Source organism: Styela clava, chromosome 1 (genome assembly GCF_964204865.1).
Source record: "Styela clava chromosome 1, kaStyClav1.hap1.2, whole genome shotgun sequence".
NCBI classification, from domain to species: domain Eukaryota; kingdom Metazoa; phylum Chordata; class Ascidiacea; order Stolidobranchia; family Styelidae; genus Styela; species Styela clava.
The window spans coordinates 31,221,246-31,245,016 of record NC_135250.1 but is presented as its reverse complement, the minus strand read 5'-3'; the positions used below and the strand labels follow the sequence as shown (position 1 = coordinate 31,245,016).

General features: G+C 34.2%; 1 protein-coding gene across 2 annotated transcripts in view; it reads left to right on the top strand.

Moving 5' to 3' along the window:
* Positions 1–478: 478 nt before the first annotated feature.
* Positions 479–23,771, top strand: part of LOC120334738 (phospholipid phosphatase 2-like) — a 29,148-nt gene continuing 5,855 nt past the window's right edge. For both annotated transcript variants that reach the window (XM_078113472.1, XM_078113474.1), the window contains exons 1-6: positions 479–696; positions 1,388–1,545; positions 9,151–9,244; positions 9,809–10,025; positions 10,661–10,718; positions 11,994–12,170. In XM_078113472.1, coding sequence (XP_077969598.1) covers positions 612–696; positions 1,388–1,545; positions 9,151–9,244; positions 9,809–10,025; positions 10,661–10,718; positions 11,994–12,170 — 789 coding nt within the window. In that variant the 5' untranslated portion in view covers positions 479–611. The remainder of the gene's footprint in view (positions 697–1,387; positions 1,546–9,150; positions 9,245–9,808; positions 10,026–10,660; positions 10,719–11,993; positions 12,171–23,771) is intronic.

Genomic DNA, 23,771 nt, shown 5'->3' with positions numbered 1-23,771 from the left:
ATTATACGAGAGCAAGTTATCAAGAATTTGGGCAAAATAATTTTTTTTATTATTTTCAAGTCCTAAATTAGTAACACAGAATTTAAAATAGTATATTCAAAAATTTCTATTTCAAATAGGCCTAACTTCAACTGCTGGAACAATTGTGATATTGTTTCAATATCCTACATGTTTAATGTGTTACAGTGCTTCAAAAATGCTTGTAAAGTTGAAGGTTTTCGCTAGCTGGGATATTTGTATTCTAAATCTGATTTAGCATTTTCAAGTTTTCTCTAAATCAGGAGTGTGCAACCTGCAGCTCACGGGCCAAATACGGCCCACAAAGAAATTGTGCAGCCCACGGAGACGTACCAATTTTGGATGGGGTACGGCTCCCGAAACTAGTTTTCGTACTTGTGATTAATTCCAATCTCTTTGTGTTGCAAAGGCATGCACATCTTTGCTATAAATCAAATAAGCATTTTGACTTACATTTACGATTTTTTTATAGAGCATTGCTTTATATATATTAAAGTTTTAAAATAGACATAGAAATACGATATTCTGACGACATTTATCATCATACAATACAACAAAAACTAAGAAGTGAATAATCATCGGAGACTGCAGAGATGGGGACGTTAGTAAGTCGCCAACATGAAGATTTGAAGAAACCTCTTATGAAGCTGGGATTTGATATTCTGTTCTTTATTGCATGTAAGAATTTCGATTCTCAATTTTCTTTTTTGTATCAGCATACTTCTTTATTCTAGATACAATGTTTGGGGCTCCCGAAGTATGCGAACCAAGATGGCGGACATCGGAATGTAATATGTGTACTTGGTTAGGGTTAGGCCATAATTTTAGCTCTAAATACTACGGGAGGCTCTTGGCTAATCTTCGAACTGATAATAGGACTAAAATAATGAAAATTGGAAAAAAATTATCGCCTAACCCTAACCTGTTACTTCCGATGTCCGCCATCTTGGTTCGCATACTTCGGGAGCACCAAATTTTTATTCTTTTGTAACCTCTACTTTTGAACGTTTTTATTTGTTGAAGTTGAAAGTTACTGAAAAATGGAATGATGGGGGTTTTGAATCGGTACCGGGTTAGGGTTAGGCCATAGTTCTATTCTGATTTTCCTCATTTTAGTTCTATTATGAGTTTGGGGACTGTCTGTGTTAGCTAAGTAAATATACCCTCTGCCCATAGATTTCAGTCCCTTTACACAACTTGATGTAAAATAGGCGAACAAAATTAGTTACCTCCATATTGGTACACACACTTCTGAAGCGCCTCATATTCACTCAGCCAGAAAAGGCTTCAGTCTGGTTTGCTTTTTATTATGTTCATCTGCATAAATATAAAATCCACCAATCCTTTGTCTATTTTTATTTTTTTCCAGTGGTCATCCCGATTTCCATTTTCAACTTGACCGATCTAACGCCGCCGAATGTTCGGGGCTTTTTCTGTTCTGACAACAGCATCCGGTATCCGTTTAGAAAGAGCACCGTGCCCTCATTAACTCTATTTCTAATTGGAATTCCAGTTGTAATTGCCGTGGTAAGTCTGCATGTTTGTGTTTGTCAAGAATTTATAAAATAAATTTCAAACAAAAGGATGAATCAAACCGCTTAATTGTTCTTTTCTTGTCATTGTTGTAAACTGCTTGTCTGAGGAAGTCTGATTTTGGTCAGATGAAACGTTACAGAAATGCATTTGGGTTAGTGTGCAGCAAGACTCTTGAATTGCATAAAAAGATTAATGTTGAAATTAAAAAAAAAATTATTTGAATAAATTACAAGGAAATGGAGTGCTCTTTCCGCTATTTTTCTGATCAAATGTTTGAAACCATATTCATGAAAGTATTTTAATATAGAGTTGGAGAAGTGCATAAGTCAAAAATATATGTTTTCTTCATTTTCTCAAAACGGTATTTTTTCAAGTTTTTGTCCTTTTGGTAAAGTCCTCGAAGTAGTATGAATGTATATTTGTCTAGTAAACAAATATATAAGCAGGAAATGGCTATATAATAGTTTGGAGATAGGATGATAAGACCATGTCAGCCTAAAATACATGTCATTATGAACAGGTAGATATTGGTAATTGGTTAGTAAGTTTGAAGGCCTTCTGGGATAATGTTTGACCTCACTATGTTGATATCAAAAGTTAAAAAGATTTATATTCTAAAACTCTGGTCCATGATGTAGTAGATAGGATAGGTCAGGGCTACTCAACTGGCCGACTGTGGTCCGAACCTGGACTTCTCGAGTATCCGATTAAGACCGCATTTTATTTTGGAGCATTTGTCCAAGTTTGGATTTGATAGTTTTCATTAAAACAATTTTATTAAATTTGGAGGATTTTTTAATTCGCTCATATTTGAACTTGGTATAGGTTAGTAGCTCTGGGCTAGGCAATGCAGACCGACCTAAGCGATTCTGGTTTTCCAAAAAATAGAAACTTGTGTACCAGTGGCTTTTCCAGAGTCAGAAGCTCGTGATATTTAAACTGTGGCACCGTCATAGTCAGGTACTAATATTCACATTGTCAGTAGTGAATAACCAGTATTGAGAAATTACTTCTCTCAGGGACGAAGTTTTGTTTTCACTTGTGTCGTGGCACTTGTTAAGCGTTTCTAAGTCTTTGGTTAATTATTAATAAGTTCTTGAAGACTTATTGGGGTATTTCCGTATGTAATGTAGATTTAGGTTATTTTCGTGTATAACAGTGTTTTAATACTAAATTTAAATCTGATTATCATGCAGAATGTAACCGTAATCTATAGTGGCGTACACTACACAATCACGAATCTACTGGTATATTGCACTCCTTTGGTAGCACACAAGGCTATTCTTCTAAAAAGCAACGGAAAGTTATGTTTACCTGTTGAATATGCCTAAAATATATTGAATTTTCAAATCAAGGAATAACGTTTCAAGATATAGTTGTATCCAAATTATTGAATGATTTAGAATTAAAAAATATTTTGCTAATTCGGTGAAGCAGTTTGCGGTATACAGGATGTTAAAAAAGTTAGGCAAACTTTTTCGTTATGGCAACCATGGCGTCAGTCGTGCAATGTTTAAATGACATTTCATTGTAATTCAATACTGTTAAAAGGTGTCAGTTGTTGGATGTTTTAAGTATCATTTCATCTTAACTTCTGTTAATTTTACGTTACTTTTTCAACACCCTATATTTAGTAAATTTTATGCAAAGAAATGCGTAATTCATTTCAGGTCATTCTTGTATGTTTTACTTAATCGCCTCCTGAATAATGTCCAAGGGTCATCTATATATAGCGTAACTTTTCGTGTGAAAGATATGTATCGTGTTCGGCTCATTGACAACACTTGACGTTATATTTCATTAATTACGATGATATGTAGATGAATTTAAATTCAAATTATTGCTTCAAAATGTATTTGAAAGGGTAGATTCTCGATTTAGGAATAATTAAAATTAAGAACGGATATTTAGATTACGGTAGTTACCGGTATATTAGATACAATAAATCCTTGATTGAATTCTTTGCCGTCTTAGAGTAGTTCAAGTTATCGCTCATCGGTAATAGCTTACTCCACCATTAAGTTCGTGCATCTGTAAACATATCATTAACTAATCTCATACCCAACATGGACTTGTAACCGGACGAGAGGCCGTAGTTCACTATATGATTAGGCCGTCTTATCACCTTTCATCTCCACCAAAAAATATACATGGCCATAGTATTCATTTTTTCAATATTGGATTATTCTGCTTTTGTCATTTCCGTCTGCGTCTGCAAATACTGTCTAAGGTTCATCTATATATAGCGTATTTTTACGTGTAAAAGCGTTGTTCTACGTCTGCTTGTTGGCAACAATGGCCGTGATAATTTATTAAGTACATTAGGAAGTAGTCTTGTGTTTCTTTCCAGTTAATGATCAATTTATCTTCTGTAAATTCAAGTTATAAATAGGGAGTGGCCGTGTCATTGTCACAAAATTTAACAAGTTGCAAATAAAATGTAATAAATTAAGTTGACACTACCAAATCAGTTCTAGTAGCCTACTTCTCAAATTTTTTTTTAGTAAAGTTAAAATAGTAATGGCCATTGGGAATTATTAGTATCACAAAGTTTTCTGCTATAAATTATAAACTGTTATAAATTATTTGTGATTTCGGGTAATCCGAATAAAGTTGTGTTATACCTCAAATTTTAAATGGACCTCATTTGCAAAAAATTGCAATATATTGTTCTAGGTAAGGTGTTTTAAGCAATTAGTTTAAAAATTTTGGAACAGGTAATTAGAGGTCATCACCCCCACGGTAATGTAATTAAAACATTACAATAATGGCTGTTTCCGGAAAGTACCGTAATCTTTCTTGGCGTACTTCCCAACGCCTATGTTTCATGTTTTTTAAACCTCATTTTGGCAACTTTCCATTACCCATTATATTATTATCATATTGATATTAACAAGCTTGAGTTTTTTGACCTATTGAACACAAAGTGGAAATATTCATTGTTATGTCATTACCGGTATGTTGTTGTTATTATTCTTTTTCTTATTACCTTGTAAAAAAATCGTTTTTGTCATTCCCTAATGAACCAATTGCTTTGAAATTTTCGCCAGAAGGCGTTTCTCATTTTCTGTGAAATCGGATATTCCATTTAAATTGTGCTGTTTAACTTTAAATTATGGGAACACGTATATATGATATTGTGAATTGTGATGGCTGTCTTCCATGTTTTCTATGACATCGTGACGACTGGTACTGTCAGTCTACTGTGACAGATTGCAAAACCGTACTGCGTCATTTTTCCTAAATTTTCTAAATGACAAATATCAAATTTAATCAATTTTACATGAAAAGTAGCCTACCCAGTTTTACTTTGCGAAAATATCTGGTAAAAGAATTCTTGGAATGTTATAAACGTGATGCACACCTCCAGACTTAAAAACAATTAAGCGACGTTATTTTAACAATAATTATAAAATAACAATTGGGTGATTAGAGTGTCTGTTTGGCATTCACTGTACGTTTCCTGTACGTCCCATAATTAAAGTTGTTAAGAAACACTGAATGTCAAAATAAATAAAAGACTTTAATAACTTTAAATTTAAAAAAGGTTCACATTAAGATGAACAGTGGGGAATTCTTTTTTGTTCAGATAAAAATAAATATGCTTGCCTGTTATATCAACGTAACAATTGGCGGTATGTAGAACACAAAACAAAAAAAAACAAATTAATAAACTATTTTACTAAGTTCGGCGGACCATATTGATTGCGGTCGCAATTACCGGTAGTCTGTGGGCTGTATTTTGAGAACCGCTGCTTTGAGTGGTTTTCCATATTTTTGATTCCACGGATAAATGAAATAATGTATTTTCTCGTCAACTGATATAAAATGCTCATAATTTCGCGTTTCAAATGAATATTATACTGAATTCTTCCCGAAATTTTATACCCGAAATATCTAAATAAAATTTGGGCACTGTGTTGTGCTGTTTGTATGTATACAGTATATAGCATTTGAATAATTGATTTTCATTGCGCACTACAGTGTCACAATTGACATGTTCATATACACGCTTATTTCATAATCCTCTCTTACATAGTCTACCACAGTGGTTCCCAAACTTTTTAGAGTTGGGACCCACTATTTTTTACCACAGCTTATGGTGGCCCATTTAACTTTAATAAATTAAGAAAACATTGATGGAGGAAACGAAATGTATTTTTTCAAATTAAATTTTCAGCGAAGCTAGTAAGAAGGATGAGCTTGTTTCTTGCTACTTTCCATAATAGACTTGACATTTCTTTCAATTTCAAATAGTTTTAGAATAGGAACGTTTATTTCGAAAATTGTTTTTAAATTTGATTTGCCACCGATCCTAATAACTAGTATAATTAATCAAAGCTTTCTACATCTTTCCACCATCCACTAAGATTCCTTTTGCGACCCACAGTTTGGGAACCGCTGGTCTACCACATAGGATTCACATATACCGACCCCAAAAAACGGGCCCAAAGTGGTGAATTTTTAAAAATTTGCATGTAAGTCGACCGTACAAATTGATAATCTATGATAACCAAGCACTGACATCCTTGTCATAGCATACCAATCGCTACCGAAATTTTAGTTAAATCAGAGTTATGCGCATGCAAGCTGAAATGTAAGTGCGATCAGAGTTTTGCGTGTATAAGCCGACACCCGAGTTTAGCAACACTTTGTTTTAAATTCAAACTTGTCTTATATGAGAGGATATACGTTGTGTGGTTCCATTACATTTGAACCCACGTACATTTGAACCCATGACAATTGCACCTGGATGCTATTGCACCTATGGAATTTTTTTTGTTTCACGGATAGTTAAACCCATACTAACCGTAACCCATGGGTTTTAGCACCCGCATATAGATTGAACCTGTGGATATACGCATTGGGCAAATGTACATGGGTTCAAATGTACGGTCACCACGTTGTGTACTCATACATCGGCATTTCTATGGTATACATGCCGGCAGGCCGGCTCAAAATTTAAAAGTTGTTTTTTTACTGAATATAATGATCAGTCAGTTGATAGTTAATTCCCATGGGAGGTGTTCTTAGTCACAAAGTGGTTGTTGGCACAAATTAATGAAGTCCAAATATGATGGCTCCCTGGGGGTTGGACATGTGAGACGTCTTTCCGCACTTTTTGGACAGGAAGGAATGTGGCTTTTGATCCGTCAATTAACTCAGAAATGGATTGAGTGTCTGGTGCTCAGTGCCATCAAATGTGGATACTTTTATATATCCTAAATATTTACAATAATTGATCGATTCATTTTAAACATTTCAAACCGAGTTCGCTACTATTTCTGAATATCTTTTTGAATAGTTTTTTTGATAAACAATATCTGATATTTTCGTAATTCAACACATAACACAAAAACTCAATTTAGTGATACATATTGTTTGAAATAAACATTAATTTGATTAATATGAGTAACATAATGTTCTTATTTATCTTCATAATACCATCTCGTTCAAGCATCCTTGTGGCAACTGACACATATGGATCAGCAATAGAAAGTAAAACAAGGTGAAAGGACTTGCAGTTCAGTATACAATACCCTAGTATGCTACACCCCAATTTTGATTAATAGTCTGTTTTCTATAGTTTGAAATATAAATACAAGTGTTTTATGTCTGACCATCAGTTTTTGAATGGTTTGAAGTTGGAATATATTCAAATTATCAACTTTATCAAAGTATGCACTTTTAAATAGCACTGATATTGAAAAGTGAGTTTTTCAATGAATTTCAATGATGATTGGCTCTCTAGAGATACTTGTGAATGCCACATCTTTTCGCACTGTGAGACAGAACGAGTATACAGTGTTTGATCTCATATAACAATTAATGATGATTGTGTCAAAATCATCATTTTCCCTTCAACTCCTCAACACATACTATTTCTATTTTGGCAGAGTTTATGGGACAGTACTTTAAGTTTACAGAAAAAATAATTCCATTTATTGTACTTGACTCCATAAGATGTTAATATTTTGGATAGCAATATTTTTGTGAAAGGCAATTCTTTAAATGAATGAATGAAATCCAAGAATGATTGTGTCTCTAGAGACTTGTGAATGCCACATGCCACATCTTTTCACACTGTAGGACAGGACTAGAATATGGCGGTTGATCGGTCAATTACCGTTGAAATTGATATGGCGTTCAATCAATGTGCTTGAATTAAATGTGTGTTCAGTGATGCATTGGTAGTTTATTGATACGTAGCAGAATTCAAGAAATAATGTTGTTAACGAAATATCTTATCACATTTTATTCATGCTACATGTCTTTTTTACTACTAGTTGGATAGCCTATCTACACTTCAAGATTTACGCAACTTTTCGTAACTTTTATAAAATGATTTTGCCAAATGATCAAAATTTAATTTGATTTGTCTTGACTTTTGAGCATATATAGTAATATTGAGCAATTTAGTATATTGAATATAATTATGGTAATTTTGAATATATTCCAATAACATTTTCTTTTGTACGTCCATGATCGATATCTAGTGGATGCAACTGGTATTACCGCAACTCTTTGGAACTACCGGTGGCACTTTCCTGTCATTGTTTTTTGCAATTTGACGTCAAATCATTATAAATGTCATCTGGCACGTCAGTTAGAAGAAACTTGGTTTTTAATTACTTCCTGAGCGTCAATGTTATACTTGATTCTAGTTTGGGCCATAGATAATGGAAACTGGATTTTTGTTGTGTGAGAATTTTTTATCTTGTGATATTTTCATGACCATATTGACTCAAACCGTCTTGAACTCTGTGGGCGTGATTGCATATTTAATTGTGGGAGTGATAATTAAATAAGTTTACATCATAATAAAAGATCTTTGTTACGTAAATCCCTCAATTATAAGTAAAGGAGACTCATCTTTGAGCAAAGTTATGAGCACTTACTCAGAAGTAAAAGAGACTTGTCTGAGCAAAGTTACGGTTACTCATTCAGAAGTACAAAATACTGATTTCTGATCAAAGTTACAGGCAGGCACTCACGCAGAAATAAAAGAAACGAATCTCTGAAATAATGCCTCGATCTACTGATATCTTATAGAATTAGAAAGTGGTTAAATTTTATTTTACAGTCATCCTATGATTAATTACTTTTATGTACGCTCGTTGCATCATAAGACGTGCATCATATCTTCACGAGTCGTTGTGTTGCAAAATATGATGAGTCATGATATCACAAATAGATTTAAATAATCACAAGTTCTATGATGACACAATCGGCTTTTTTTAATCGTTTATTCTGATTAATTGCCATCAATGCAACCATATTTGCAAAACTATTTATAGGTAAAATTATCCCAACACCACACATTATACTATACAACATTTTTCTTATTTTTATGTAAGTTTGCTCAAAACAAAATTGTAAGGTCTAAATGAAACTGGGAATTGTACTCATAGATGGATCTGTAAATAATGAAATAAAATAAAATCTAACAAGTATTTTTATTTGTGATTAGTTTCACTCCCCATCAAAAAAGTGCTCCCTTGTTGGTCTCGCCTGCCCCCCCCCCCCATTTGAGAGCTAAAGTATCGAACCCAATTTGTTACACCATGGGTAACCATTTATTATTTTTCTTTTCAGACCTGCTTCATAGAATGCATTTATTACAAGCGAAGTCAGATTATAAAACGAGGGCTTTTCCATCCTCTGGTAATTGCACTGTATAGAGTATTCGGTAAGTTGCTAGGATTTAATTATTTATCCCTATTTGTGTAGTAATCACATGGCGAACTACAGGTCCCTGTTTATTTACTGGTACATAATAGGAAATAACTTATTTAGGGTTCTCAGACTTTTATTCCCTCATTACTTATCGATCTTTAGATCGGTAAGTATGTTAATAGGTATTTGTCTGTTTGTCTGTTAGACGCACGCGATATCTCACGAACGCGTGGTTGATTCTGCATTCACCATATCTCGGACCAGAAGCCTATGGATTTTGGATAAATTATATCGTATAACTAGCGAGTTATTAATTAATTAGTGATGGGGCATGCGGTGTCACTATGCGGTCATGAATCGAAACTGCAGTTTCGATCGATAAGTCTTCGGTCTCCGACCGATATTCTCGTTTACATCTTATCAAATTTCAAAAGCAAATGCGAATATCAATATGGTTAATTATTTTTTTTAGCAACAAAATCATGACTTTAACAATATTTTAAAAGAATTTGGACACAGAATAACAAATTCTACATGAAAGCAAGCAGCCTATAAAAAAATCTTTCTTTAAATTCAGGTTATTTCATCGTCGGCGCCACAATCAACCAGATTCTAACTGACACCACAAAAATTACTGTCGGGAGATTGCGACCCATGTTTCTTGATGTCTGTCTGCCCAGTGTAGCATGTAATTCCTCCATAGAACACATGTATATCTTGGACTACGAATGCACGAGGACTTCGTACCCAGGGCACAGCGCGAAAGAATTAGAAGAAATGAAATCTGATATCAGGTACGGAGGGTTCTAGTACGGGAGGAGAGACGAAGAAGTTATTTTTGCGAGGGCAACATTGACACAGTTACTTTCCAATTTGTTATGCTACTGTCAATTTTAATGGTGGCCGATATCGTAAAAACGGAAATGAAAATATAACATTAAAATTATTTTAACAATTCATAAGAGTGTAAGATAAATCCAAATTTTTCATGCAGTTACAAAAATTTTCATGACTATTTTCAAGAGCTGAGCACAAATATACTTTGACGGGACATAGCTTGGCTATCTTTGAGCTAAGATATTTGTACTGAATGAACTGCAAGCCCTTTATCTTGTTTTCTTCCTACTTTGGATCAATGCCCTTGACACAATTATGCTTGGAAGAGATATTATCATAAAGATAATTTGGACCTCCTGAAGTATGCGCACCAAGATGGCGCACAACCTGAACTCAGGTTGTGTACCAGGTTAGGGTTCAGGTTATGCGACATCTTGGTGTGCATACTTCAGGAGTACCGATAATTTAGAATAAAACTGATTATATTTGTTAGTTATCGGTAGGTAGTATGCTCAAAGCATGATCCTGAGTTAGCAATGTTGGAGAGATTGTCATTAAATTCTTGTTGAGACATAACTCTGTATTTTTTCAGAAAATCATTCCCATCTGGTCACGCATCATTCGCCATGTATTGTGCTGTTTTTGCAGTGGTGAGTATGATCTTATATACATTCTGTTCTTTTTCTTACATATTAATGAGTCTTATTGGACAAGCTTAAAAACTTAAGTTAAAGTCATAAAACTTGTGAATTATTTCTAAAATAAAGAATTTTGAATAAGGAAACCATAAAATCTCAATTCTTTCTTGCTAGTGGGAATGTTTAAAACTGAGTTCACTATTCTGAATGTATTCAAAATCAATGTTTCTAAATTTGGAATATATATATTGAGTTATGCTTAACAGGGAAAACAAAGCAGTCAATGTATATTTAATCAGTGTTTGGATATTAATAGGAACAGTTTTTGATTGGCTTCATAATCTTTACAATTTCAAGAAACTAAGTTAAGTTTATTACTTATCGATTTTAATCGGTGAGTATGTTGATAGGTATTTGTCTGTTTGTCTGTCTGTTAGATGCACGCGATATCTCACGAAAGCGAGATTGGATCTGCTGCAGATTTCACATGTGCCTTCATCATTTCTCCTACCAGAAGCCTATTGATTTTGGGCGAATTATGTCGTATAATTAGCGAGTTATAAGTTAATTAGTGATAGGACACAAGGTGTCACTATGGAGTAAGAGCGCTGTTTTGGAGATCCCCTAACTCTCGATCGATAAGTCTACGGTCTCTGACGGATATTCTCGTATCAGTATTAGGAAGGGTATTTTATTCAATTAGCGCTGGACTAGAAGGTGGTTTTCAACCTTTTTCTTTCATGGCCCATTTTCGTTGCATAAAATTTTGGTGGCCCATTAACTTTTTCATGCAAGGTAAAAACTACATAAAAAACTTATTTTTAAAATAAATACTTTTACCTCAATAATTAGAATGAAAAACAGTGTCATCATTCATTGCTACTACAATATAAAATTAACCATAGTGACACAAATAAAACTAAATTTTTGAATAGCATAGCAATTTTTATTGGCTTGAGGCCCACCTGAAAATATCTTTGTGGCCCAGTAGTGGGCCATGGCCCACTGGTTGAGAACCGCTTCTAGCCCTCGAAGTGAATTTCCAACAATTTTCTTTCAGTTTCACAAGAATGAGACGAAATACAAACAGTCCCTTACTTGACAAACAATTTTTGGACCTCCTGAAGTATGCGCACCAAGATGGCGCACAACCTGAACTCAGGTTGTGTACCAGGTTAGGGTTCAGGTTATGCGACATCTTGGTGTGCATACTTCAGGAGAACCAAATTTTTAATGTTTGACTGAAGTTCTCAAGATATATATTAAAGGTCTTATTTTATTTCACAGTTTTACCTTGAATTACGGATGAAATACAAGATCTTACGAATGTTCAAGATTGGTCTCCAAGCTTTTGCTTTAGCCGGTGCAATTTATACATGCTGTACCAGATTCCTCGACAACAAACATCATGCAACGGACATCGTGTTTGGAGCAATCTATGGGACAACGATGGGACTTTTTGCTGTAAGTAATGAATTTCAATTTTCATTTTCGGGTGACGTGGTAGACTCGTGGTTGAAGCGTTGGAGTTACAGCATTGGCATCACAGATTACAGGTTTCTGGTTGAAATCTTTTCTTATCCAGGATTCAATCAAATCATTAATTAAAATTAGAAGCGGGAGATTGTTCATAGTAACGGTGGAAGCCCTGATAGGGCCGGTAACGGTGCGAAATTAAGATACCGGTATAATGGAATTGTTACGAATATACATGTGCTTGAACTGGGATAATGAACAATTGGCGGTATCTAAAACAAAAACAGGTAAAAACATTAAATGTTTAACTATTTCACTAAAGTTTAGCGGGTCTCATTAAATTGTTATGGGCCGCAGATTGGGAACCACTGTTCTAAAGTTCACATTAATTCTTTTGGTGCTCTCGAAGTATGCGAACCAAGATGACGGACATCGGAACGTAACATGGGTAACAGGTTAGGGTTAGAGATAATTTTTTTCCAATTTTCCTTATTTTAGTCATATTATCAGTTCGAAGACTAGCCAAGAGCCTCCCGTAGTATTTATACCCAAAATTATGGCCTAACCCTAACCTAGTACACATATTACATTCCGATGTCCGCCATCTTGGTTCGCATACTTCGGGAGCCCCATTCTTTTTCATTAATCTGTAGGCAATGCTGAACCTGAAAGATTCTTTTAATTAAAGATAGCTTCTTCTTATAATTAGATATCAGTGGCTCATTGTATATCGACTGTAATGGATACTCCTGTAGTATTTAAACCAAAATGGCGGACATCGGATCGTAGTATGTTCACCAGGTTAGGTTTAGGCCATAATTTCAGGTACAAATACTACGGGAGTCACTTGCCTAGTCCCTGAATACGCAATAGAACTAATTGGAATAAAATTATGGCCTAATTTTAACCTGATACACAAATCACGTTCCAGTGTCTGCCATCTTGGTTCACATGCTTCAGGAATGCCCTGAAATGTTCTCATTTTGGACATACCAGTGTGGAGTGAAATATATATTAATTTGATAAATTATTGTTGAATAAATAGAAACTACAAATATCAACCAATTCTGCTGATGACCTCTTTCTTTTGTAATCATGTGACCTATAACCTTCACTATTACATCATAAACAAATTTATTTTAATGAAAACAAACAATTTGACCTTCATCTTGATGATATGACCTTCAAATGTTGGAGGTCAATCATGTAACATTGATTTGTTTTCTCAATAATATAAAATCTTAAATTTTTTTGTGTCTTTTCTAAAATTTCTGCCGATTACTTTCGAATTTCTTTGCTGAACATGGTTTGACCTAGGATGTAACCCAGAGGTGGTCACGGTTTTTAGATCAGACCAAAAATTTTGCCCACCTAGATTAGCGGGTCATGTAAGTGTGACGTAAAAAATAAATTACGTTTATGAACAATATTTACAGTGTTACAAAAGCAAAAGTGGAAAACAATAAGCCTTGCGTCGAAACAAAAATTAATCGCAATCTCAACAAATTTCTTGAACTATTTTGAACTATGGCATCTAAACTTGGTTTTAGTTTGGTTGTGGCAGCATCAGGCGGGCCAGATTGAATTCCCGACGGGCTGGAGTTTGCCAATGTCAGATATAACCAGTATTTGAAAATATGCTCTTCAGGGCGTTGCCGAGGCATTTCTGAAATTTCTAATTCTCTTATTTTCTAATTAAGTTCATAGTTCATAGTTATTTTCTAATTAAGACCATAACATATCAGGTCATGAAAACGTGTCTTTCCAAAAACTTTTAAAATCCAAAAATTGTTTCAGGCTACGAAAAATGTATGTGACAGTGTTGAAATAGGTTTTTAAAATAGAATCGAAGAATATAAACGCCTATATTGAGTTGTTTTGAAAGTCTTGTATTAGACTTTCACAAATTGTAATCAGTAATCTTCCATCTGATCATAGTCAGACATCTGAAGCACGACCTTTGACATTTTAAAATATTATCTGCCTTTTTGAAGTCAATTCAGTAAGGTTAATAATGTTAAATGAGTTGAAAAAGTTTTGATATCCAATAAATAGCGCCATTTTGTACAATACATGGTCTGCATGTACTTTTGTCATGTCACAATATTTCCTGTATCTGATATTGTGACTCCATAAGGATTTTTATTTGGCAGACAACATAGGTATTGTCAGATGTTTCTGAAATAATATTTTTTATAACATCATTGAATAATTTTTTTAAATCAGAGTTGAAAGAAAATTCCTAATTTATTCAAAAATTGAATTTACTGTTTAGCATGAGTACCATAGTTAAAGAGTCTTGTCGCATATTGACACAAAAATATATTTCGGACCTCCTGAAGTATGCGCACCAAGATGGCGCACAACCTGAACTCAGGTTGTGTACCAGGGTTGCGTTCAGGTTGTGCGACATCCTGGTGCACATACTTCAGGAGCATTCGCATGATCTAAGTCAGACTTATTAAGACGAACAAAGATATATTTAAATTAATCCCAGTGAATGGGCATCTGACCATAATATGTGAATGAAGTTTAATATTATATATCTTCTAAGCTCTTTGCACTAAAAAATGAAAATTTATCGAACGCGAGAGTCGTGGGACATAATAATATTATCTACTTACAGTAATGACATAGTACATTTGTATCAAAATGTCATAATTGACTCGACCTGAGGTCCAGAGACGTATAAATTTTTATCTGCTTATTGTGATGCCATAATAGATTTTTGGGGTGATGATTGTGACCTCAAAATGACGTCAATACAATCGTGTCTCCCCTAATACAACTCACTAATAGATTGCTTCACGGGTCAATGACTTCCCATTGCCAGTTTTAAAAAGGTCGCTATAAATAACTCTGGGGTTTAGTCAGTCAGATTTTGATTGAAATTTTCTTTTTATTTAAAGTTCAAAATTCTTGCCTTGCCATTCTGTGTAGTTCGTACGAATGAGGTTTTATTTTTGTATGTTTTAAACCAGTGGTTTTTAGTTAAATTCTTCCCTTCGTTCATTTTATACCTCTTTATTCCCCCGTTATCGTTACTAAGTATAAAAAGTACTTTATTCATTACTTATCGATGTCTATAAGTATGTTGATAGGTATTTGTCTGTTAGATGCACGCGATATCTCACGAAGGCGAGGTTGAATCTGCTCCAAATTTTGCATGTGCATTTATCATATCTCGGACCAGAAGCCTATTGGTTTTGAATGAATTATATCGTATAATTAGCGAGTTATTAATTAATTAGTGATGGGTCACACAGTGTCACTATGGAGTAAGGGCGGATGACTCGAAACCGCAGTTTCTGTTTTGGGGGATCCCCTAACTTTCGATCGAGTTAGTCTTCGGTCTCCAACTGATATTCTCTTTCTGTCTTTAATGGATCCTCATCTACTGGTATGTTAAAGTTGCCCTCCGCTTTTGCACAATAAGTCGTTTCTAATAAGTGTGTAATTAAGTATCAGAGCCCAAGAATATTGGTAATACCACAGCAAAATTAAAGCAAAATTTCTCATTATGACAAGATATCTTCCTGGGGTGAATATCTCCATGTTTGGAAAACAGTTTGTACCATCTTTCTGTCTTTCCTTTCCCCCCAGTTAAATGTGAAATTTGTGATCGAACCCTTAATTGATATCTTTGAATATAAGACGCTCTTGAATTTACTCAGTCAAATTTTGATTAAAATTTTCTTGTTAAAGTTCAAAGTATAAATTTCTGCGTGAAGAGTTTGAAAATTAGGCCAATGACCTGACGTTTTTAAATCGTGTTTCTGACTTTTCTCTCCTGAGCTGAAAGTGATATCTTTGAATATTAGACATTTTAATGTTTACTTGGCCATGTTTTGATCAAAATTTTCTTTTTGAGTCCAAAATTCTCCTTTTTTGTGGAGTTATTTAAAAACGGAAAATTCCAATCCGTCAAAAAATATGGTACATACAAAGGCATGGAAACGTATAATTTGCGCCTCATTCAAAGCGAGAAATATATTCTCAAATTACTTGCACGAAACTTTATATCCAAAATGAATTCAGTTGTGAAATCGGGCGGGAATTTGTTGTTTTTTGTCTCACTTCGATTTTAAAACATGGAGGTCAACTATATTTAGAATATGCTCAATTTTAAATCCGACATTTCATTTTAGACATCTGTGATTTTAACCTATTGTTATTACTTCAAGCATGGATTTGTTGTATTTTGTCTCACTGTGATTTCAAAGTTCCCTATTCAGGGTCAATGCATCACTAACTTTCTAGAACAGTCACATTTTATTTGTCCATACAGTGTGTAATAAATTAAGTTCACAAAATACCAAGATATATTCTATGAAAATATTGGTTGTTTATGCGGAATTGAACACTTTGTTTTTTTTCTAGTTTGTCCCTAGCTCCATGGAATTGCGGAAGTGGGTTCTACGCTGTTATATTCTCATGGCAGTGACGGCGTAACAGTACCATGTTAGAAAAAAAACAATGAGATTGCTTTCTTGTGAACTTAGGCCTCATTTCATTTCGATTTCACAGCATGAAAATAACTTCCCATTGTGTGGGATTTAGTCAAGGTAGCCTCAATAAACATGGGGGTTTCGGAATTAGAAAAAAATTGTAAACAAAAGAATGAAAATGCAAACATTTGCAAGACTGAAAAGGAAACCGTACCCAGGGTATAATAAATAGGTGAACAGGAAATATGGGGCATTGGGGCGTAGCCATTAGGTCAAGGGTCAGAACCCCCTTTTAAAATATTTTTTTTATCTTAATTATATATAGCAATTTTCGTAGCTTGAAACGCATCATAGACTCTGTAGACTTTTGAAAATCCGCATTTTCCGTTTTATGGTCTAACCTGGCAAGTAGATATTTCAGAACCCCCCCCCCCCCCCTTGAAAATTCATGGCTTCACCCGTGATCAAAAGTATAATTGCTTGAGAATTCTCGCTTGAATCCTTCAATATCCACTGACCTATTTTTACCTGGCGGAATAAATTGATCTGATACCATTCAATTTTATATTTTTATTTGAAATATGATGCCGTAAATTATATGGTCAATTTAACTCAGCTCCCGTCACCTGGCCTATCGGGTATCATAATTATTTGTCCAGCTTAAATTTTCTAACGACATTTTAGCGTCGTTGCGGTAAAATATAGCAAGAAAGAATTTTGATATTAGAATGGTTTTGGTGCTGTTTATATTCAATATAAATTCAATTAAATTTGGAATACTTTCATTTTTAATCTCAGTGTGACCAAATTTCCTTCATTTAATTTCTAAAAACTGTAAAAAGTGAAAAAAAAAACTTATTTGTTCAGTCATTGTTTATAAATTAGGCCTCTGATTTGAAGTCCAACATGTTAATGATTACGTCATGACAACTAAATTTGAATTTTCCATCATTTTTTTAATGGCTCTAGTAATTGACAGATATCTTGGCGCCAAAAATGATTTTCTCCGAGCGTCATCAGTCTTGGAGTTGTTGACCCCACTCGACCTTTGCCAATATGGCAATAGGATTTTATGAATTTAATTGGCCGTTACAAACATGAACTCTGACGAACTTATTCTCCAGTAATTTATAAGCAGCGAGTGAGGCAAATTGTTGAACATTTGTTTCTGCATAAAAATTCTGGTATGTGTGTGTGTGGGGGGGGGGTTCTTTTTGAAAACTAACCATATGAATATGAAACTCAACTCAATTTTGAATTGAAAGTGTTAAATATTTGTTTCTAAATGGAAGTTGAAAGTTATGCTGATTGAGTTACCAGAGTTGTTGATAAATTTACTTTCACTATAATTAATTTTGATTGTAGTAAATATTAATAATTAATAATTATTAAAATAAAAGTGTCTATTTTTGCGGGAAGAATTTTTTTGTAGTTTTTCCCTTACATGAAAAAGTTAATGTGCCGCAGAATATTTGACAACGAAGATCGGACACAAAAGAAAAAGGTTGAGAACCACTGCTCTAATTTAATGCTACATGATTGACTCTTTCCCAAAGCTGGGGGTACAGCCACTCACAAGAGGGTTGTTCACAGATTTTACCTCCCAAAATATCTGATCTCATTGCAATTTATATTTAAAACACCAAAATCCTAATCATTCTGCTTCAACAATTTTTGATATTTTGAGTTCGTGTCACACGCAGATTACCTCCATCACAAATATCATGGCTTCTTTCACCTCAGCTTCAAGTCAATAGAGCAGTATCTCAGGAATATCTGAAACAAAAAAAAATTTGAAGGATTGGAGTTGATCAGACATACATGAGACCCAACTTTGAGTAATGTTACGGCCGACCACTCAAATACCAGTTGACGCGATACTAAGTGGAGTTCAAGTCGACAGAAAAACAAATTATAACTTATTGCAATTTATATTTAAAGCCACAAAATCGCTTTTATTCTGCGTCACTAATTTTTGATATTTTGGGTTCGAGTTACGCCCTATTTAATTATGTCTTGCTTTCAACACTGGAATGCAGAATCTTTCCTAAAAAGGAATCTTTCCTATGATTGCCGAAAGTTTATTTAGATGCATTCAGAGTTTTTTCAAAATCGATACAGTAAATTCTCGATTGAAAGGATAATTTGGGACTTTTCTTTGTTTGGGAAATTAGCAATTTTTTTTTTATTTGAGGACAGTCCGTCTTCCTCCATGGATATGATAGGGAAACCCCAAAGAATGCCGAATCAACCCTCAGCAAAGATTTATGCCCCCAAGTCTCCCGACCCCCGGTCTTGAAAAAAAAAAATTCTGAAAATTGTACTTTTTACGTTTTTAACCAGGGTGTACAAAATGTATTTATTATTCAAAATCAGTTAGATTCGATATAGTAGATTGTTCTAGAATAGAGGTATCTTCCCGTGGATATCAAAAATGAATTGAATATTTGAATACATTAGATATTTTTTAAAATTCGATTTAGCAAATGCTAAATTTTGTTTGAAAATTATTATTTTGGGCGATTATTACCTCACAGTACAACTTGTAACGTCCCGATTCCATTCTGAAGTCGAATTCATTGAATATACAGGGTGTCCAAAAAATTTTGCCCGATTATATATAGTATTAACGATTGAAAATTCCAATGTCTTTGGTTAATATTAGTTCCTTTTGTGGTGTAGTTCTCATAAAATGAAATTTATTTAAACTTACAATTTTTATTACTATAAAATCCGGCGAATTTTTTTAATTGTTATTGCTGTTTAGAAAATTTTTGGAATCCCGTGTATTGATAGATAATTTGGTTATGACTATTTTCGCTTCTGATTTTCAAATATTCCTTTAATACGTCATCACACGCCTTAAATCCCATCAATCCCAGTAAATATCACACCACAGACAAACTTCCCCGCATAATTAACCTAACCCATAGTCTGACATAACACGCCTAGTTTACTATCAACATGAAAAGATATTTTTGAACCATAGAAATGTCAGGTGTAGTTGTTCTCAACGAGTTCGGTTCCGTATGAATTATTTAGTCTTATTGTGGTTTCAGTGATGTGTTTTCGGTTCAAATTCAAATTTTTGAAGCTTGAAAAGGTAACATATCACTTAGTCTTGCAACTAACGTGCCAATGGATGTTTCCCCGACCCTTGACCCCAGGAAAATTTGCAACATTTTGGATGCTTATGTTTTGGAGAGTTGCTTTTACCTTTACTTTTAATAAAAAATATTCCATCATGTGCCACTTACGGGTACTAATAGATAATTTCAGCCAAGTCTATCGCAGATTTTCCGGGACTGAGTTTTGATTATTGCAACTAAACTAAAGCTCTTCGGAAGACTAATTTTCGGAAACGCTACTAAAAACTGACAAAAAATACGCAAAACCACGAAAACGATGGCAATGTTTACAACCATGCTTGAATATCCATATTAGTGCATGAAGTGTTTATTGTTATGTCATCGTTTACTTTTTTCTGATTGGTCATTGTTACAGAAATAAACAAGGAAATCGATGCTTGGGAAAAACATCCATCACATTATTAATCACAATTTGACCATATTCAGGTCATGTTACAAAACTTTTAGTCTCGGATTCAAATTTTTAGTTCTTGGAAATGTAAGATGTCGCTAGTCTTGTTGTGAAATTATTACTGGGGATATTGCAGCGAAAAATACATTTTTCTGCAATTGACGGGCCAATCACAATTTTGCCATATTCAAGTAATGTTACAAAATTATTTAGTCAATCTTAACTTTTCTGTGTCGATGGCCATAAGATTGTCTCTTCTCTGTAAATTTTCAACTGGATAAAAAAAATAAAAATTTTCACAAAAATTGTATTTTAAAAATAATCAAAGCCCAGTTATGACTGATAAAATCTTCAAAACATGATATGCCATGTAATAGCTTTTTAACGACCACCAATTTTCCACCTCATTCATAACCACAAATTAGTGTCAATTTTATTGTTTTTTTACGCAAAGATCTGATAAGCGTCATCGATTGCAAATTAATGGAATACAGAAGTAAAGATTAAATAAAGAATTTAACATTTGACTAAATATTTTATATAGCTCTTAGATGAGTCTTCTTTACTCCTGAGTGAGTGACTGTAACTTTGCTCAGAGATGAGTCTTCTTTTCTTCTGAGTGAGTGTCCGTAATTTTGCTCAGAGATGAGTCCTAATTAGTTGTAGGGGGGGCCACCATGCCAGGCGCGACACTGATTTTACTTTTCCCTCGACGAGAAAATTTCCTGTTCTTCCTAGTTTCTTTGCTTGATAAGGTTATTTCACAGAGTGTTTTCACGTTATTGTGCATGAATTGTTCAAACATCATGAAATTTGGGTTCTACCAATCAAAATAACGCAATAAATACCACTGGATTGGTAAACAGGGGGGCGATGAGTGCTAAAAGTCTCTGTAAGGGGGCCGCAAGCCAGAAAAGGTTGGGAACCACTGCTCTAGGCAATCTAATTTGAATCAATTCAAGTTATTTTTGTGTTTACCCAGGACGTCAGCTGTTGTAAACAGCAAACATACTTAAGTTGCATATCCAACCACTTACATACAGAACCACTTACAGCTTTTCTTGAAATCTTTCAAACCCCCGTTATCAGACACTTACCAACACTTGAATATATAAATGAGTGTCTGGCATTTATTGATTGACATCTGCTTATTGGTGCGCTGTGTAGAAAGAGCAACAGGGAAAATTTTTAAATGTGGTCGAGTCCAACAAAGAACACATAGGAGCCCATTCACTCAAAAAGTCATTTTCCAATTGAAATTATTATATTTATTCATAAATTCAAGAATTAAAATATTGAATGCTGTTTGAAAACGATCTAAATTTCCATCCGATCTAGACATTCCTGTGGTTATGGAATCTTAAGTGCCAATTGTGAAATGGTGAATTTACAAGAGATAGGATCTATTTCTGGTTTGCATCACTTCCTTCAAAAAAAAAATTGTTTTTTAAAACAATAACAGCAATTATTTCACAGAAAACATGAACAAATAAATTTACAATTTCCTTAAATAACTTGCAAGTTGTCTGTATAGGTGACCGTACATTTGAACCCATGCGTATATCCACGGGTTCAATCTATATGCGGGTGCTAAAACCCATGGGTTAGGGTTAGTATGGGTTTAACTATCCGTGAAACAAAAAAAATTCCAAAGGTGCAATAGCATGCAGGTGCAATCGTCATGGGTTCAAATGTACGTGGGTTCAAATGTAATGGAACCGTCTGTATACAACACATAAAAATCAATGAAATTTTGTTATCAGACATTTTCCAATCAATATCCAGTTTTACAGATGGTTACAGATTGTAAAAAGGGAATGAAATAAGAAAATAAACGTTCAATTTGAAGTAATGTATGGACTAGGTACTTCTATGTAGAGCAGGGGTGGGCACGGTTTTTAAACCAGGGGGCCTAAAATTCTGCCCACTTAGACTGGTGGGCCATGAAGTGTGTAAAAGTTTCATTTTGTGGATAATATTTACAGTGTTACAAAGCAAAACGGGAAACGATATGTCTTGTGCCAAAACTAAATTTAACCACATCTCAACAAATTCCTTAAGCTATTTTAGCTGAAACATAAAAATTTGATTTCAGTTCGGTTGGCAAGCCAGATTGAATTTCCCAACGGGTCAGATTTGGCCCGCGGGATGTGCTTTGCCCATGTCTGATGCAGAGATTAGTTTTGGAATGACAAAAATTTTTCTTGTTCTTTTATTGTATTGAAAATTTAATTTTGCGACCTGTGCCGTATAGTATTCAAGCACATTCTTGGATCACAAGATTTTACAAACTTTTTTTTTTTCAATTTTGGCCCCGCGGGCCATGCTTTGCCCATGTCTGATGTAGAGGTTAGTTTTGGAATAACCAAAATTTTTCTTGTTCTTTTATTGTATTGAAAATTTAATTTTGCGACCTGTGCCGTTTAGTATTCAAGCACATTCTTGGATCACAAGATTTTAAAAACTTTTTTTTTTCAATTTTGATCGCTTAAAAAAAGGTTAGATACCGCTGCTCCCAACTATTAAACACCATGTCTACAAAAATTTATTTAATGATTATTTTGGAGACACTGGCTTTTGTGAACATAATTTAATTTGTTTTGTCTGACGAAAGCCAGACAATTGTCAAGTGTTTTATCAGCGGCTGGAACCGTGGGAAAATCAGAATTCAGTTTTGTTTGCATTTCCTGTCAGATAATGGCTGTCATTGTTTTAATTGGCATACTTTATTTTGAAAACTCTGCGATATATAATATGGAATAGTGAATGTAAGATAAAAACAAATCGGTCATTGAAATTAAATTTTGAGAAATCATACCAGGGATGGTAAAAGCGAATAATTTATTATTCTCACCTGAGATGGCAAAAAATAAACGAGAATATCGGTCGGAGACCGAAGACTTATTGATCGAAAATGCGGTTTCGATTCATGACTCTATAGTGACACCACGTGTCCCATCACTAATTAATTAATAACTCGCTATTTATACGACATAATTCATTCAAAATCAATAGGCTTCTGGTCCGAGATATTATGAATGCACATGCAAAATTTGGAGCAGATTCAACCTCGCCTTCGTGAGATATCGCGTTCATCTAACAGACAAATACCTATCAACATACTGATCTTAAGTTCGATAAATAATAATTCACTTTTCTGAATACACTCTAATTAATTGTTTCAATATTGATTTTATTCTAAATCAGACCATGTTCAACCAATATTACAATGCCATTTTTACTTTTTTTCATGTATTGTGTGTATAAAGCAGGGATGGGCAATATTTTTAGACCAGGGGCCAAAATTTTGCTCATATAGACTGACGGGCCATGTGAGTGTGAAGTAAAAAGTTTTATGAACAATATTTACAGTGTTACAAAAGGAAATAGGCCCCGTGCCAAAACTAAATTTAATTGCAATCACAACAAATTACTTGAGAAATTTTTCACCTAAACGATCAAAGTTTGGTTTTAGTTTGGTTATGGCAGCATCGGGTGGGCCAGATTAGAGTAAAAACGAGTCGGATTTGGCCCGCGTGTCGTAATTGGCCCATGACAGATATAAAGTGTATATATATTTTTTTTTTTTACTTTTGGGTGA